The sequence below is a fragment of the Diachasma alloeum genome, unplaced genomic scaffold (assembly GCF_001412515.2).
Source record: "Diachasma alloeum isolate Michigan unplaced genomic scaffold, Dall2.0 Dall_scaffold_01202, whole genome shotgun sequence".
NCBI classification, from domain to species: Eukaryota; Metazoa; Arthropoda; class Insecta; order Hymenoptera; family Braconidae; genus Diachasma; species Diachasma alloeum.
In genome coordinates this window covers 48727-62649 of record NW_021681311.1, presented here as the reverse complement: position 1 = coordinate 62649, position 13923 = coordinate 48727, and the positions used below count along the sequence as shown (strand labels likewise).

The 13923-nt window shown below is 46.8% G+C and overlaps 1 protein-coding gene across 1 annotated transcript; it reads left to right on the top strand.

Moving 5' to 3' along the window:
• The first annotated feature begins 7757 nt into the window (after positions 1-7757).
• On the top strand, positions 7758-8981 carry LOC107046094. Its single transcript, XM_015268599.1, has one exon. The coding sequence runs from the start codon at positions 7758-7760 to the stop codon at positions 8979-8981; it is 1224 nt and encodes a 407-aa protein (XP_015124085.1).
• The last annotated feature ends 4942 nt before the right edge of the window (positions 8982-13923 follow it).

Sequence of the window (13923 nt, the reverse complement as noted above, 5' to 3'; positions counted from 1 at the left end):
CGAAAATACGCAGCCCTCGGCGACCAAATCTTATAATCAAAAGTTGAGCGCCAGTACGTTTTCTCTAAAAACGCACAAAAATCGACATCCGAAATCCACAAAATAAACCAACGAAGGAACAGCTGCCGACAGCTCAGTATATCCGCGGAGGCGGCTGAGCTCCAAAATGCTGCTCCGAAAAATTATTTTAAAATGACTGGGTTCCAATTTACTAAAAAGAAATCAGAAATGCAGGGTAACAGATAAATCTAATAAGATAACTAAAAATCGAAAATCTGTTTACAAATGAAATACAGTGGATAAGACCCCGTCTTATTCTCGATATTCTAGGCACTTAATCCTTGGAAAGAAAACACAAAGACAAATTACAAAATAATAAATACTAGGAAAAGGGCGCGCGCTACGCGTGCGCATTTAATTCGTGGCCGATAATTAAGCTAAGTTATTATCATAGATGATTAATATTTATTTATGGTTCATACTTTTCTTTAAGGATCGTTTTCACTATTAAAAAAACAATGGCATGTTTTTTGTCAACAATTTTTAAAACGATTCACTTTTGGACATAATTGGAATTTTAATGGGATGTGGAGAGGGACTTGGAAATTTTTATTATATTATGTATATAATATGCTTACATTTCATACATATAATATGATTATTTAAAAAAATATTGATAAAAAATGAAAGTATACATATAGAATATTTTTCGATATATATTTTTTATTATAATATTATTATAATATGAAATACATATATATATATATATATATATATACATATATTTATGAAAACATTAGAAAATTTTTATATAAAAAAAATATAAAGATATCAATAATATATATAATAGATAATTAATATAGATAATTTGAAAGAAATTAAATAAAAAGGTATTCAAGTTTAAGCGTTACATTCTTTTTTTAAAAGAGGAAACGATCAGAAGATTCGATACAACACAATTCCCTGGCCGCGATATGTCAAAAGATAAAACGTTAATCAATTAAAAGACAATCAAAATCAGTTAATTAATCCGTAGTCCATGGAAAAGGTCAAACGGTAAAATAACAAGTGGTGTTGTCCCTGGGCTGTTGGTCGCTCGCTGCGCTCGCTCCCATTGCGGGTGGGCAGATAGCGGATGTATTGATGTGGGTCTGACCCGTCGGACGGTTCGCACCAACAACTTCCCAATATTATTATTGAATCGGGGATATTTTCCGGAGAATCTGGGTTTCAAATGTGACGTTCAAATGCGTACAGCATCCTACATTGTATTACGTCTAATGTCCTATTCAGATGATTTTCCCTCAATAATTGTAGTATACTATTATAACCGCATAATAACCTCATGGATATTCTAGAACAATTACTGGAGTGGTACATTCAGTCATATTCTGATATCGATAATCTAAATCACATCATTTATACATGAAAAATCCTTATCTTTGCAATTTTAAAATTTTTCTCCAGGAAATTTTGGAAGAACCACTAGAGCGAATCACTCCAAAATCTAATCAAGTCTAAGTTACATAAAGACCTTTCGATTGCGTCATCCATCATCTTGATCGCGCGATTCATTCGGGAGAAATCGTTAACGAAAATTCTGTAACATCCAGACCTACACACACACACACACACACACACACACACACACACACACACACACACACACACACACACACACACACACACACACACACACACACACACACACACACACACACACACACACACACACACACACACACACACACACACACACACACACACACACACACACACACACACACACACACACACACACACACACACACACACACACACACACACACACACACACACACACACACACACACACACACACACACACACACACACACACACACACACACACACACACACACACACACACACACACACACACACACACACACACACACACACACACACACACACACACACACACACACACACACACACACACACACACACACACACACACACACACACACACACACACACACACACACACACACACACACACACACACACACACACACACACACGCACACACACACACATACACACATACACACCACGGATCCTTTCGGCGAGGAACGCCTTTACCCTCCGAGAGTTTTCGCAGGTTGGAAGGTCCTGCAACGTGGCGCGTCCCTAGGTGGTGGATGGGGGAATGCTCGATATTCTGAACTGCCGTTCAGAATATAGGGTACCGACTAAATAAAATACGTCGGTACGAACCAACACCTTCCGAGAAACCCAACTCTAAAAGCGGTGTGTAGGGTGGGCTCCCTAAAACACCCCCGGGTCAGGCTCCCGATAACAGCTAGTAGAAAAATGATGAGTGATGAAAAAATTGAAAGTTCCCATGCGGGTAGCCTTAACAAGGAGAACCCCGCCATCAGTTCTGATGCCGGCTCCATGGAATATGGGAGGAGCCAATCATCACTTTATGTAAAGGTGGACCACTTGGCCTCAGATGCTACAAGTGGGGAAGAGGCTCAGCCTCAAGGGGTGACAAAGTTCACCGTACCGCATGAGTACACCTTGATCCCACATCCCATGAGTATGGTGCAGAGGCAGTCTCAGCAGAAGATTGATCTCACCGCCTCAAATGAAGGAGCGCGACGTCAACAAGAATGGGATCGCTACGAGAAGCTTATCGCAGATCTTTTGTCTCAGTTGATGGACAAAAATAAGTGAACAATAAATGAGAGTATTCGCCAGATGGCTAGGAGCGTCCAGACTTCTGCAAAGCGACTTAGATCAATGCATGAAAGTTTGCCAGAACAAGTGCCACCGAAGGAAGTAAAATCCGACAAACCAGCATTGAAAAGTGCTGAAATTGGAGAGCGGTTGGAAGACCAGGAGCGTCGGAACACTACAGTTCAGAAGAAGAGGAATCGAGAATCGCCGGGGACGCATTCCGATTCGCTGAAGAGGGCCAAACAGGACAAGACTTCAACTACACCAAAGCGGATCTCGGAGCCATGTCGTGAGACCATGAAGAACAAAGGCATGCCTTCCACCAGAGAGGTAGCAGCTAAGGGCACAGCCATGCGTGTGACTGACCAGGACCAGGGCTATCAGAAGTGGAAGCATCGAAAGAAGAAAGAAAAGCGGGCTCCGGAGTTGCTACGGGGAAACCCGGGCAAAAGGAATGCTCAGAAGAAGCCTTCGACCAGGCCGGAAGCGCTGATCATTCGTCCGAAGAGCAAAGAGATGTACTCAGACATCCTGAGGCGAGTGAAGAAGGATAGCGCCTGTGATAAGGCTAGCGACTGCGTTGACAAGATCAGACGCACGGTTAATGGAGACATGCTGATTGTCCTGGGTAGGAAGAAGACGGAGAACGCCTCCCAGTTGCGAACAGCCATTGCCAACCTCCTCGGAAATGAGGCTAAGTAAAGAGCCACGGGAAGACCTAGAAATCAAGGATCTTGATGAGGATATATCCAGAGAGGACGTCCTCGAAGCTCTACGGAGAGTAGCAGCTGAGGAGCACCAAATAGTTCCTGAAGCCATCCAATCCATGCGTAGAGCATATGGGGGAACCCAAACTGCTCTACTAACGCTCACGGCAGCCATGTCGCAGAAAATCTTGGGAGAGGATGATTACGGGAAGATCAAGATCAGCTGAGTGAACTGCCGCATCCGTAAAGTCCAGAGGCCGGTCAAGTGCTTTAAGTGCTGGCAGTACGGACATCTCGCCACTAAGTGCAGTGGAATTGATCGGTCAAAACTCTGCACGAAGTGCGGAGAAGATGGCCACAAAGCAAAGGAGTGTCAGAAGGATCCACGGTGTGCCCTCTGCACTGAAACTGGCAAAACGAAGAATTGTGCTCATGTCGCTGGTAGCAGTAGATGCCCAGTGTACAAGGAGGCACTCCAGAAGCTCACCAGCAAAAGGCGATCATAGGAGGGGGAAGTGCAAGGTGTTACAGCTCAACCTCAATCACTGTGAGGACGCACATGATCTGCTCACGCAAGCGGTGCGGGAGCTGAAACTTGACCTTGTGATGATCTCGGAGCCATATCGACATCTTGGCACTCAAGCCTGGATTAATGACGCCAGTGGGAAGGCGGTAATCTGGGCTTGTGGGGATCGTTCTTTCCAGAACATCACAGGAGATAACGCACAAGAGGGCTTCAAAAAGGCCAAGGTTGATGGAATTCATTTCTACAGCTGTTACGCCCCGCCAAATCTTTCTTTTGATGAGTTGACGGACTTCCTAGATAGACTGACCGAGGATGCGAAGCAGCACTTTCCTGTGGCCACAGCCGGGGACTTCAACGCCTGGGCAGTTGATTGGGGAAGTAAGAGGACAAACGCCAGAGGACAAGCTTTGCTAGAAGCTATATCATCGTTAGACGTGGTTCTGCTGAATACTGGCGATGAACCGACTTTCGTGAAAGGAGAGAAGAGCTCAATTGTGGATCTTACCTTCGTGAGTAGCAACCTTGCAAAAAGGAACTACTCATGGAGAGTAGCTGATATCTACACTGCCAGCGATCATCGTGCGATAATCTGGGAGACGTACTCATCAGAGAGCCGCCTTAAGGCCTAAAAAGATCAACCGCATTGGCTGGAGAGTGAGCACCTTCAATTCGAGCACTTTTTCGGCAGCATTGGAAAATCACCCGTTCAGCGGCAATAAGGCCACTGAAAAAGCACACAATATCATGAAGAAAGTGACAGAAGCATGCGATGCCACCATGACCAAAAATCGGTCCACAAACCAGCATCCAGCGGTATATTGGTGGAATGACACTATTGCCATCCTACGGAAGGAGTGTAAAGAGTCAGAAGATTGGAACAGCGTGGCCGGAAGAAGCCAAACTATGAAGAATTGCGAAGGAGGCATAAGAAGGCACGTCGTAAACTCAGCAAAGCAATCAAGTGCAGTAAGAAGCAATCTTGGAGTGAGCTGCTTGCTGAGGTAGGAGATGACCCATGGGGCAGACCGTACAAGGTGGTGATGACGCACCTAAAAAGTCAACCAATGCCGTCACCAATGTGCCCTGATCTGTTGGAGAAAATTATCGCAGTGCTGTTCCCACAACAACCAGAACTACACCATACTGGCAAGCAAGATGGGACGATGGCTCCACGAATCACCAAGGAAGAGCTGATGGAAGCCTGCAACAGAGAGGGTAACACTAAAGCTCCTTGCCTAGATGGAATCCCAAATATCTCTTTGAAGTCAGCTATTCACACGATGCCGGAGCTGTTCCTGGAAGTGTACAACGAATGCCTCAGAGAGGGCACCTTCCCAGCCACGTGGAAGCAGCAGAGGTTAGTATTGCTCCCAAAAGGGAACAAACCGCCAGACGACCCTTCATCATATCGTCCCCTTTGCATGCTCGATACTGCTGGCAAGATCCTCGAGCGTATCGTTCACCAAAGGATAGAAGCCGCGGTTAAACCTCTACTAGCCGGGAATCAATATGGTTTTCGGAAAGGTCGATCAACCCTGGATGCCATCAACCTTGTCATCGGCACCACCAGGAAAGCGATTGCAGGGGAAAGATGGCTCAATGGCACGAAGGAGTACTGCTTAGTAGTAACACTGGACATCAAGAATGCCTTCAACTCAACCAGGTGGGACTGCATTATGAAGGTTCTTGTAGAGCTGAACGTACCTGGATACTTGCAGAGAATGGTTGACAGCTATTTCACCGGAAGTATGACACGGAGTGTGGCCCCAAGCAGTATGAAGTTACAGGGGGAGTACCTCAAGGCTCAGTGCTGGGTCCTCTACTATGGAACATTATGTACGATGGGCTGCTGAAGCTGAAACTGCCACGAGGGACTAAGCTCGTTGCATTTGCAGATGATGTGGCCGTAGTCATCGTTGGAAAATACTTGGAGCAGATAAACCACGTGTTCAATACAACTTTTGAGACTATTCGGAACTGGATGGACTCAGTAGGCCTAAACCTTGCGGAGCACAAAACAGAAGCCGTATTGATCATTAGCAGGAAAAAAATCGAGACCATCACTCTCCAAGTCGGGTCTTGTGAAATTACCTCACAGCCGTTTATTCGATACCTGGGGGTGATGATAGATGAACTACTCAACTTCAAGCAACAAGCGGAACAAGTGAGTGCCAAGGCGTCGAGCGTTAGATCCACCTTATCACGTCTCATGCCCAACATCGGGGGACCCAAGCAAAGAAGAAGAGCACTGTTGTCTTCAGTGATAACTTCGGTGCTCACGTATGCTATTCCCATTTGGGGGGATGTACTCCAGCTGGAGGAAACGCGACGTAAGATCGCACCAGTCGATCGACTCAGTGCCCCTAGAGTCGCAAGTGCATACTTGACGGTTTCTGAAGACGCAGCGTGTGTCATCGCGGGACTGTTGTTGATAGAAATTCTGGCTGAGGAGTGGAAAGCTCAGTATACGCGTAGAAGATCCGAAGCGTTGAGTCCCGAGGAGTTGACGTCTGAAGAGAGGTGAAACAGCCTGAGGCGATGGCAGCTGAAGTGGGACCACTCCACCAAGGGGAGATGGACTTACCGTCTGATTCCAAAGGTGGATGTCTGGCTGAATCGCAGCCACGGAGACGTGAGCTACTACCTGACGCAGATGCTTTCGGGGTACGGATGCTTTAGAGCGTATCTTCATAAATTCAAACATGAAGATTCCTCGAAATGTCCAACTTGCCCAGAAGTGGATGAAGATGCGAAGCATGTGTTCTTCGCATGCCCGCATTTCAGCGAGACCAGGCGTATCTGGATGTCTGCACTGAGGATGGAAGTACTGCCTGAAAACCTGATAGATCTTTTACTATCATCGCAGGCAGCTTGCGACACAACGAGTCACTTTGCGGCTGAAGTCATAAAAGAGCTCAGGCTGCAACACAGATGGAGAACCTACTGGAACCTCCTACTTACACCCAACATCTTAGTAGGCTAAGAGGACGTACATTAGGTTGAAAAGAGGAAGAGCAAACAGCTGAGACCTCCCTCGTGAAGTAATACCTAACGGTGGTGCCGCGAGGGGAAGAAAAGGTCAAAGATTACTCGTGTCATGTTTGGTTTTTTAGTCCGTAGGGGTTGCACATTCGCCAGCAAATACATGGAAACCGTGGTGCGCGTGGTCGCTACCATCTCGACCTGACTGATTCCGACACTACACTTTTCATACCATCAGTCTGGAGTGTGTTAATGCGTAAAAAGCATTTTTCCAATCATGAACCAGAAAAAAAAACACACCACGGATCCTTTCGGCGAGGAACGTCTTTACCCTCCGAGAGTTTTCGCAGGCTGGAAGGTCCTGCAACGTGGCGCATCCCCAGGTGGTGGATGGGGGAATGCTCGATATTCTGAATTACCGTTCAGAATATAGTGTATCGACTAAATAAAATACGTCGGCGCGAAACAACGCCTTCCGAGAAACCCAACTCTAAAAGAGGTGTGCAGGGTTGGCTCCCTATAACACCCCCGGGTCAGGCTCCCGATAACAGCTAGTGCAAAAATGATGAGTGATGACAAAATTGAAAGTTCTCATGCGGGTAGCCTTAGCAAAGAGAATCCCGCCATCAGTTCTAATGCCGACTCCATGGATTATGGGAGGAGCCAATCATCACATTCATTAAAGATGGACTCCTTGGCCTCGGATGCCACAAGGAGAGATGAGTCGCAGACTAAACAGGAGACAGAATGCTGCAATACATGGGCACGACTTGAAAAACTCATCGCAGAACTTCATGAGTATGTCCAGCCCAGGGTAAATGTCCACAAGGAGATCAAATGCAAGGTGGGCAACTATCGGCGGCGCATTCAAACGTCTCAAAAGTTTGGAGGAGGCACGCACCAAAGCACGACCCTCCTTTATCAATCCCGTGCAAAGTTCACCAGCACCACCCACGTTGCGTTTACAGACGGACTTCGAAACGACGGCAAAGGACTCCGATTTGGAGGATCCGAATACCATGCAGTCGGCCCGAGATGTCCGCAAGGCAGTGCGGAGAAAGCGCTCGAAAGGCTCACCTGCGGCAGAAGCTCAAACTTTGAAGAAGCTGAAGCAACAGAATCTGACCAGCAAGGCAGCCCCGCAGACGGCGGTAACTTCCGATCCACCTGCTAAGCCTGAATGGACGCAGGTGAAGACGAAGAAGGAGAAAAAGAGGCAGGCCGGACAGCTCCATCCACAGCTGCCTCCCAGAAAGATGAAGGAAAAAAAGAAACAGGAGAGGGCTACTCGGAAATCAGTGATGCGACCTGAAGCGCTGATTATACGCCCCAAGGACAAGGAAAAGTACTCCGATATACTTCGTCGGGTGCAGAAGGATGCTCCTTCCGAGGACGCTGTCGGTTGTGTCTATAAGATCCGCCGTACAGCAACCGGGGATATGCTGACCATCCTTAGCAGAAAGACGACTGACGGAGCACCTAAGCTGCATACGGCCATCGTCAATCTCCTTGGAGATGAGGCTGAGGTGCTGAGTAAAGGGCCACAAGAAGATCTCGAGATCAAAGATCTTAACGAAACTACATCGAAGGAGGAGGTCATCGAAGCCCTAAAAGTAGCAGCTGGGGAGGAAAACGCGATCCAAGCGGATACGATCAAGGCCCTTCGTAAAGCTTATGGAGGTACCCAGACTGCCTCAGTGAGACTCACAGCTACGACAGCGAAGAAGATCCTGGGGGACCACGGGAAGATTAAAATAGGCTGGGTCAATTGCGGAGTGAGAAAAGTGGAGAGGCCATTAAAGTGCTTCAAGTGCTGGCACTATGGCCATCTCGCCACCAAATGCAAGAATGGGGTCGATCGGTCCAAGATCTGCATCAAATTTGCTGAGCCGGGCCACACCGTTGCTGCCTGCCAAAAGGAACCCAATTGTGCTCTGTGCACTGAGAAAGGGAACATGAAGAACTGCACTCATATTGCTGGCAGTACCAGGTGCCCAGTTTATCAGGAGGCGCTAGAGAAATTAAACAACAAACGACGATGAAGGTGCTACAGCTCAACCTCAACCATTGCGAGGCCGCACACGACCTGCTCATGCAAACGGTGCGAGACCTAAGGGTGACCTGGTTATGATCTCGGAGCCATACCGACATCTTGGCACCCAATCCTGGATTACTGACGCCAGCAAGAAGGCTGTAATCTGGGCTTGTAGAAATCAGCCATTTCAAAGTATCACCGGCGAGGGTATACATAATGGGTTCGTGAAGGCTAGGGTTGGCGGAATTTACTTCTACACCTTTATGCCCCACCGAGCCTCCCTTTAGACGATTTCACTGACTTCCTGGACGAATTGACCGAGGATGAGAAGCGGCACATACAGACAACCTGTCTTAGAAGTGTTCAAAAGGGTTTTAGACACCGAGAAACGTAGACAAATCGCAAAAAACTAATGATTCATTTTCAGGGTGATTACAATAACTACCCGATAGATCGGGAAGTTAACTAGCAAAAATACCAATGAGTCCTAAGTAACCGCGGTGCAGGAATCTACTATTACACCGAGATATCAATGTATCCACCCAAAGCGGCGAGAATAAGAATCTGACACTACAAGCTATTGAGAGGAGGATTGCCTGGAGAAACGAAAACAACACAGCCGGCAACTGACGAAAGGTCACCACTTGGCACAAGACAACAGCTCGAGCGCCGAAAAACGCTACAATCCCTCTCACAATGACTGCGATAATTCAACGGTCTCTGAACGATTATGCCGAAAATTAAATGCGATGAAGTTAGGCTTCCAGAGCCCGAGAAAAATAATAGAATATCTCGAGAGGTAATAACACTAACCTCGAGAATTACAATTCGCCTTAATACCCGAAAATCAATATTAAATACACGGCGATAGGGAAACGAGAGTTGACCAAATCAATGATTAAAAACACTAGAATCACTGAAATTTACTGGACAATTTAATTAACCAAAAGAAATCGGACTCGTCACCCACGACTCTGCCGAACAAGGGGTGAGCAACGGCCTGATAAGATAACAACTGAAATGGCGTCAAATACCACGGACCAAGTGTCCATCAAAATTCCCAATGCCAAACTCACTCCTTGTGAGACACTTTTTAACACTTCAAAATGAATCCACCGCTCACTAATCGACTAAATCCTGATGACGGTAGATCAGATCTCAAGCCTTCCCCAAAATGTCCGAAACAGCCCTCAGTAGAGCCTCGTCTCTCGACAACAATTTCCAAAATAAAATCGGCCATTACAAGACAAACCGAATATTCGCACAGCAATGTGTCTGGTATCCGAACGAGAAGTGATCGTCGTCGGTATCACAAACTCACGCGACAATGCTCCGAAATCAGACGACCAAATGATTGGCCCGCTATGACAGCCTCTCCGATCTGATTGAACGTTGAAATCGTACCGAATCAGAGCCAACAAAAACTTCCACAATTATTTTACGCCTGCACGATAATATTTGGCAACGTGAATTTCTAAAAAAAAAAACAAATGTCGATTAAATAGAAAAAATCTAAATAATTTTCATCCTCGGTCGCTATTTCCCTCAACGTCTAAAGTCAGTCTGGAATTTCCCAGTCCGATGATGAGATTGTCGCCTAAGTTCCAAATCTTCCAACTCCACATTCTGGCGCCACCACTCGGTCTTCCAGGTGAACTTAATCCTATGGGAGGCCATTCAAAAAAATATTCTGGCGTAATGTTTCGTACTCCACAGTAGCCGAGACCCAAAGGGAAGTTATCAAAGTATCCCACGAAGATTCGGACTCCATCCCGCGATGATTCCGTCTCAAGCCCACCATGATCCGGTGAGCGGTCAGACAACGATTCGATACAAACAAAAATTAATTCATAAAAATAGTTCGAAGTAATAAATCAAATGACTCTCGCCTCGCCAATGGTTTGACTTCTCGTCTGGAAATCCCAGAAACCGCCCAACGGGCGAAAATCAAAAATACCACGTTACACTATACAAGACAGAACTCCTCCTTCACTACCTCTAAATGATCGACATTCGGTATAGTAAAAACGGAACGACAAATCTGAAAATTGTCCGTAGTTACATTATATAAACGCCTATGAGCTTTACGTGTATGTGTGTGTGTGTCTGTGTGGCTGTGTGTCTTGTTTTTTTTGTTCATAGTCTATCGGAGAATGTATTTACGCATCCCCACTTGAAGGAGGGAATAAGCGATTTCCTCCTTCGACTGGGGTATGTCGGGCTCGGACCCTTGTCCCATACCGACTAAACTCCTGTCAGACTTATATTTTCTAACTTTTCATCTCCTCGCGTCACCACCGTTAAGTATTACTTCGCGAGGGAGGTCTCAGCTTTCGCCCTTTCACGTATTTCGTCCAATCTACATCTTCCTGTCCCGTTAAGATCTTGGGTGTGAAGAGGAGGTTTTCAGTAGATTTCTCACCTATACTGCAGCCTTGCACTCGCGTTCCTCTCTCCTGAGCTTCTTCATTATTTCTGCCGCGAAATTGCTCGTTGCGTCCCAGGCTGCCTGCGATCACAGCATTACTTCCACCAGGTTTCCAGGTTCGACGTTCCTTCCCAAGTCAGACTCCCACGTATCACGGATCTCGCTGAGACGGGGGCATTTAAAAAATACATGCTTCGCGCTTTCGTTCACTCCTATGCAGACGGGGCACATCGGGGAATGTTTGTATGTATGGAGATACGCGTGGAAGCACCTGTGTCCTGAACGCATTTGTGATAAGTAATAGTTGACTTCACGATGATTTCGGCTTACCCAAACCGTCACTTGTGGTATCAAACGATGAGTCCATCTTCCTTTGGTAGAGGTGTCCCACTCTATCTGCTATCGTTGTAGGCTCTTTCGCCGAACGTCTGCGCTGAGTTCTGATGTGCTTAGCGTTTCCGATTTCTTCCGGCGATACAGAGATCTTCATTTCTCGGCCAGAACTTCTATCGGTAGCATTCCGGCGATGATGCACACTGCGTCCTCGGACATCGTGCGGTATGCGCTCGCAACTCGCAGAGCACTCAGTCGATAGACTGCTGCAACCTTTCGCCGTGATTCCTACAACTGCAGTGCATCAGCCTAGATGGAAATGCCGTAGGTGAGCACTGACGTGACCACCGATGACAGCAGCGCTCGTCTTCTTTCTTTAGGACCTCCGATATTCGGCATGAGGCGCGATAAGGTGGATCTTACTCCAAACGCCTTAGCAGCCGAGGCTCGGTTTGCTGCTTGAAATTGAGTCGGGCATCGATCATCACCCTCAGGTATCGGGTGAACGGCTCAGAAATAATTTTGCAGGACCCGACCTGCAGCGTTATTGTCTCGATTTTCTTCCTGCTGGTGATCAGCACGGCCTCTGTCTTGTGCTCCGCCAGTTTCAAACCAACTGCGTCTATCCAATGGCGGATCGTCTCGAACGTCGTATCGGAAATGTAGTTGATCTTCTCCAGATATTTTCCTATGATGATTACAGCCACGTCATCTACAAAAGCCACGAGTTTAGTTTCCGGCGGCAATCCGAGCTTCAGGAGCCCGACGTATATGATGTTATACAGCAGGGGACCCAATATCAAGCCTTGAATTACTCCTCCGGTAACTTTGTACGCTTCAGGTCCAACCTCCGTGTGCATACTTGAGAACCCTTCCCGCAAAATAGCTGCTGACCAATCTCCGTAAATCTCTCGGTACGCTGAACTTCACAAGAATCTCCATGATACGGTCCCACCTGGCCGAGTTGAAAGCATTCTTAATGTCTAGAGTTGCTACCAAGCATACTTCTTCGTGCCATTAAGCCATTTTTTCTCCAAGATTGGATGCCGGACAGTGGCAACGACGAGGTTGATAGCATCCAGCGTGGATCGACCTTTCCGCAACCCATATTGATTGTCCGCCAACAGAGTTTCGATTGCGGTTTCTATCCTTTGATGGACTATACGTTCGAGGATCTTGCCAGCGTTATCAAGCATGCAGAGAGGACGGTATGATGACGGGTTGTCTGGTGGTTTTTTCCCATTTGGGTGTAGTACTAGTCTTCGCTGCATTCACATGGCAAGGAAGGTACCCTCCCTGAGGTACTCATTGTATACGCCCAAGAACAGCTCTGGTATCGTGTGAATGGTTGACTTCAGTGCGATATTGGGGATCCCATCTAGACAAGAGGCCTTGGTGTTTCTCACTCTACTGCAAGCTTCCATCAACTCTTCTTTGGTGATTGGTGGGACCATCATCTCTTCTCATTGTTCACCGATACAATGGAGTGTTGATTGTTGCGGAAACAACGCCGCGACGATTTTCTTCATAAGCACAGGGCACGTTGGCGACGGCATTGGTTGAATTTTGAGGCGTGTCATCACCACCTTGTATGGTCTACCTCATGGATCGCCTTCCACCTCAGCAAGAAGCTCACTCCCGTTTTGCTTCTTACTGCACTTGATAGCTTTGCTGAGTTTCCGGCGTGCCTCTTTATACCGCATTTCCAACTCCTCAAAGTTAGATTTCTTACGGCAACACTGGGACAATCTTCTGGCTACGTTATACTCTTTCCGTAAGGTGGCTATCGTGTCATTCCACTAATACACCGGTGGATGCAGCTTTGTGGTACGCTTTCTGTTCATGGTGGCATCGCAGGCTTCTGTCAGTCTCTTTATGATGTTATCTGCCTTTTCAGTAGCATTGCTGCCACTGATCGTCCAGTGCAATCGAATAAGAGCTAGGATGGAAAGTTCTCACTGTCCAGCCAATGCAGTTGATTTTCTTAGGAGTTATGGTGACTCTGTGGCGAGTACGTGCCTCCCAGACTATCGCACGGTGATAGCTTGCTGTGTAGATATCAATTACTCTCCATGAGCAGGTCCCCGTTGCAAAGGTGCTGCTCACTAAAGTAATGGAGCTCCAGAATTACAGAATGGAGCTTAGAATTTTTTTTTTTGGAAAAAAAAATTCCAAGAGTATTAGAATT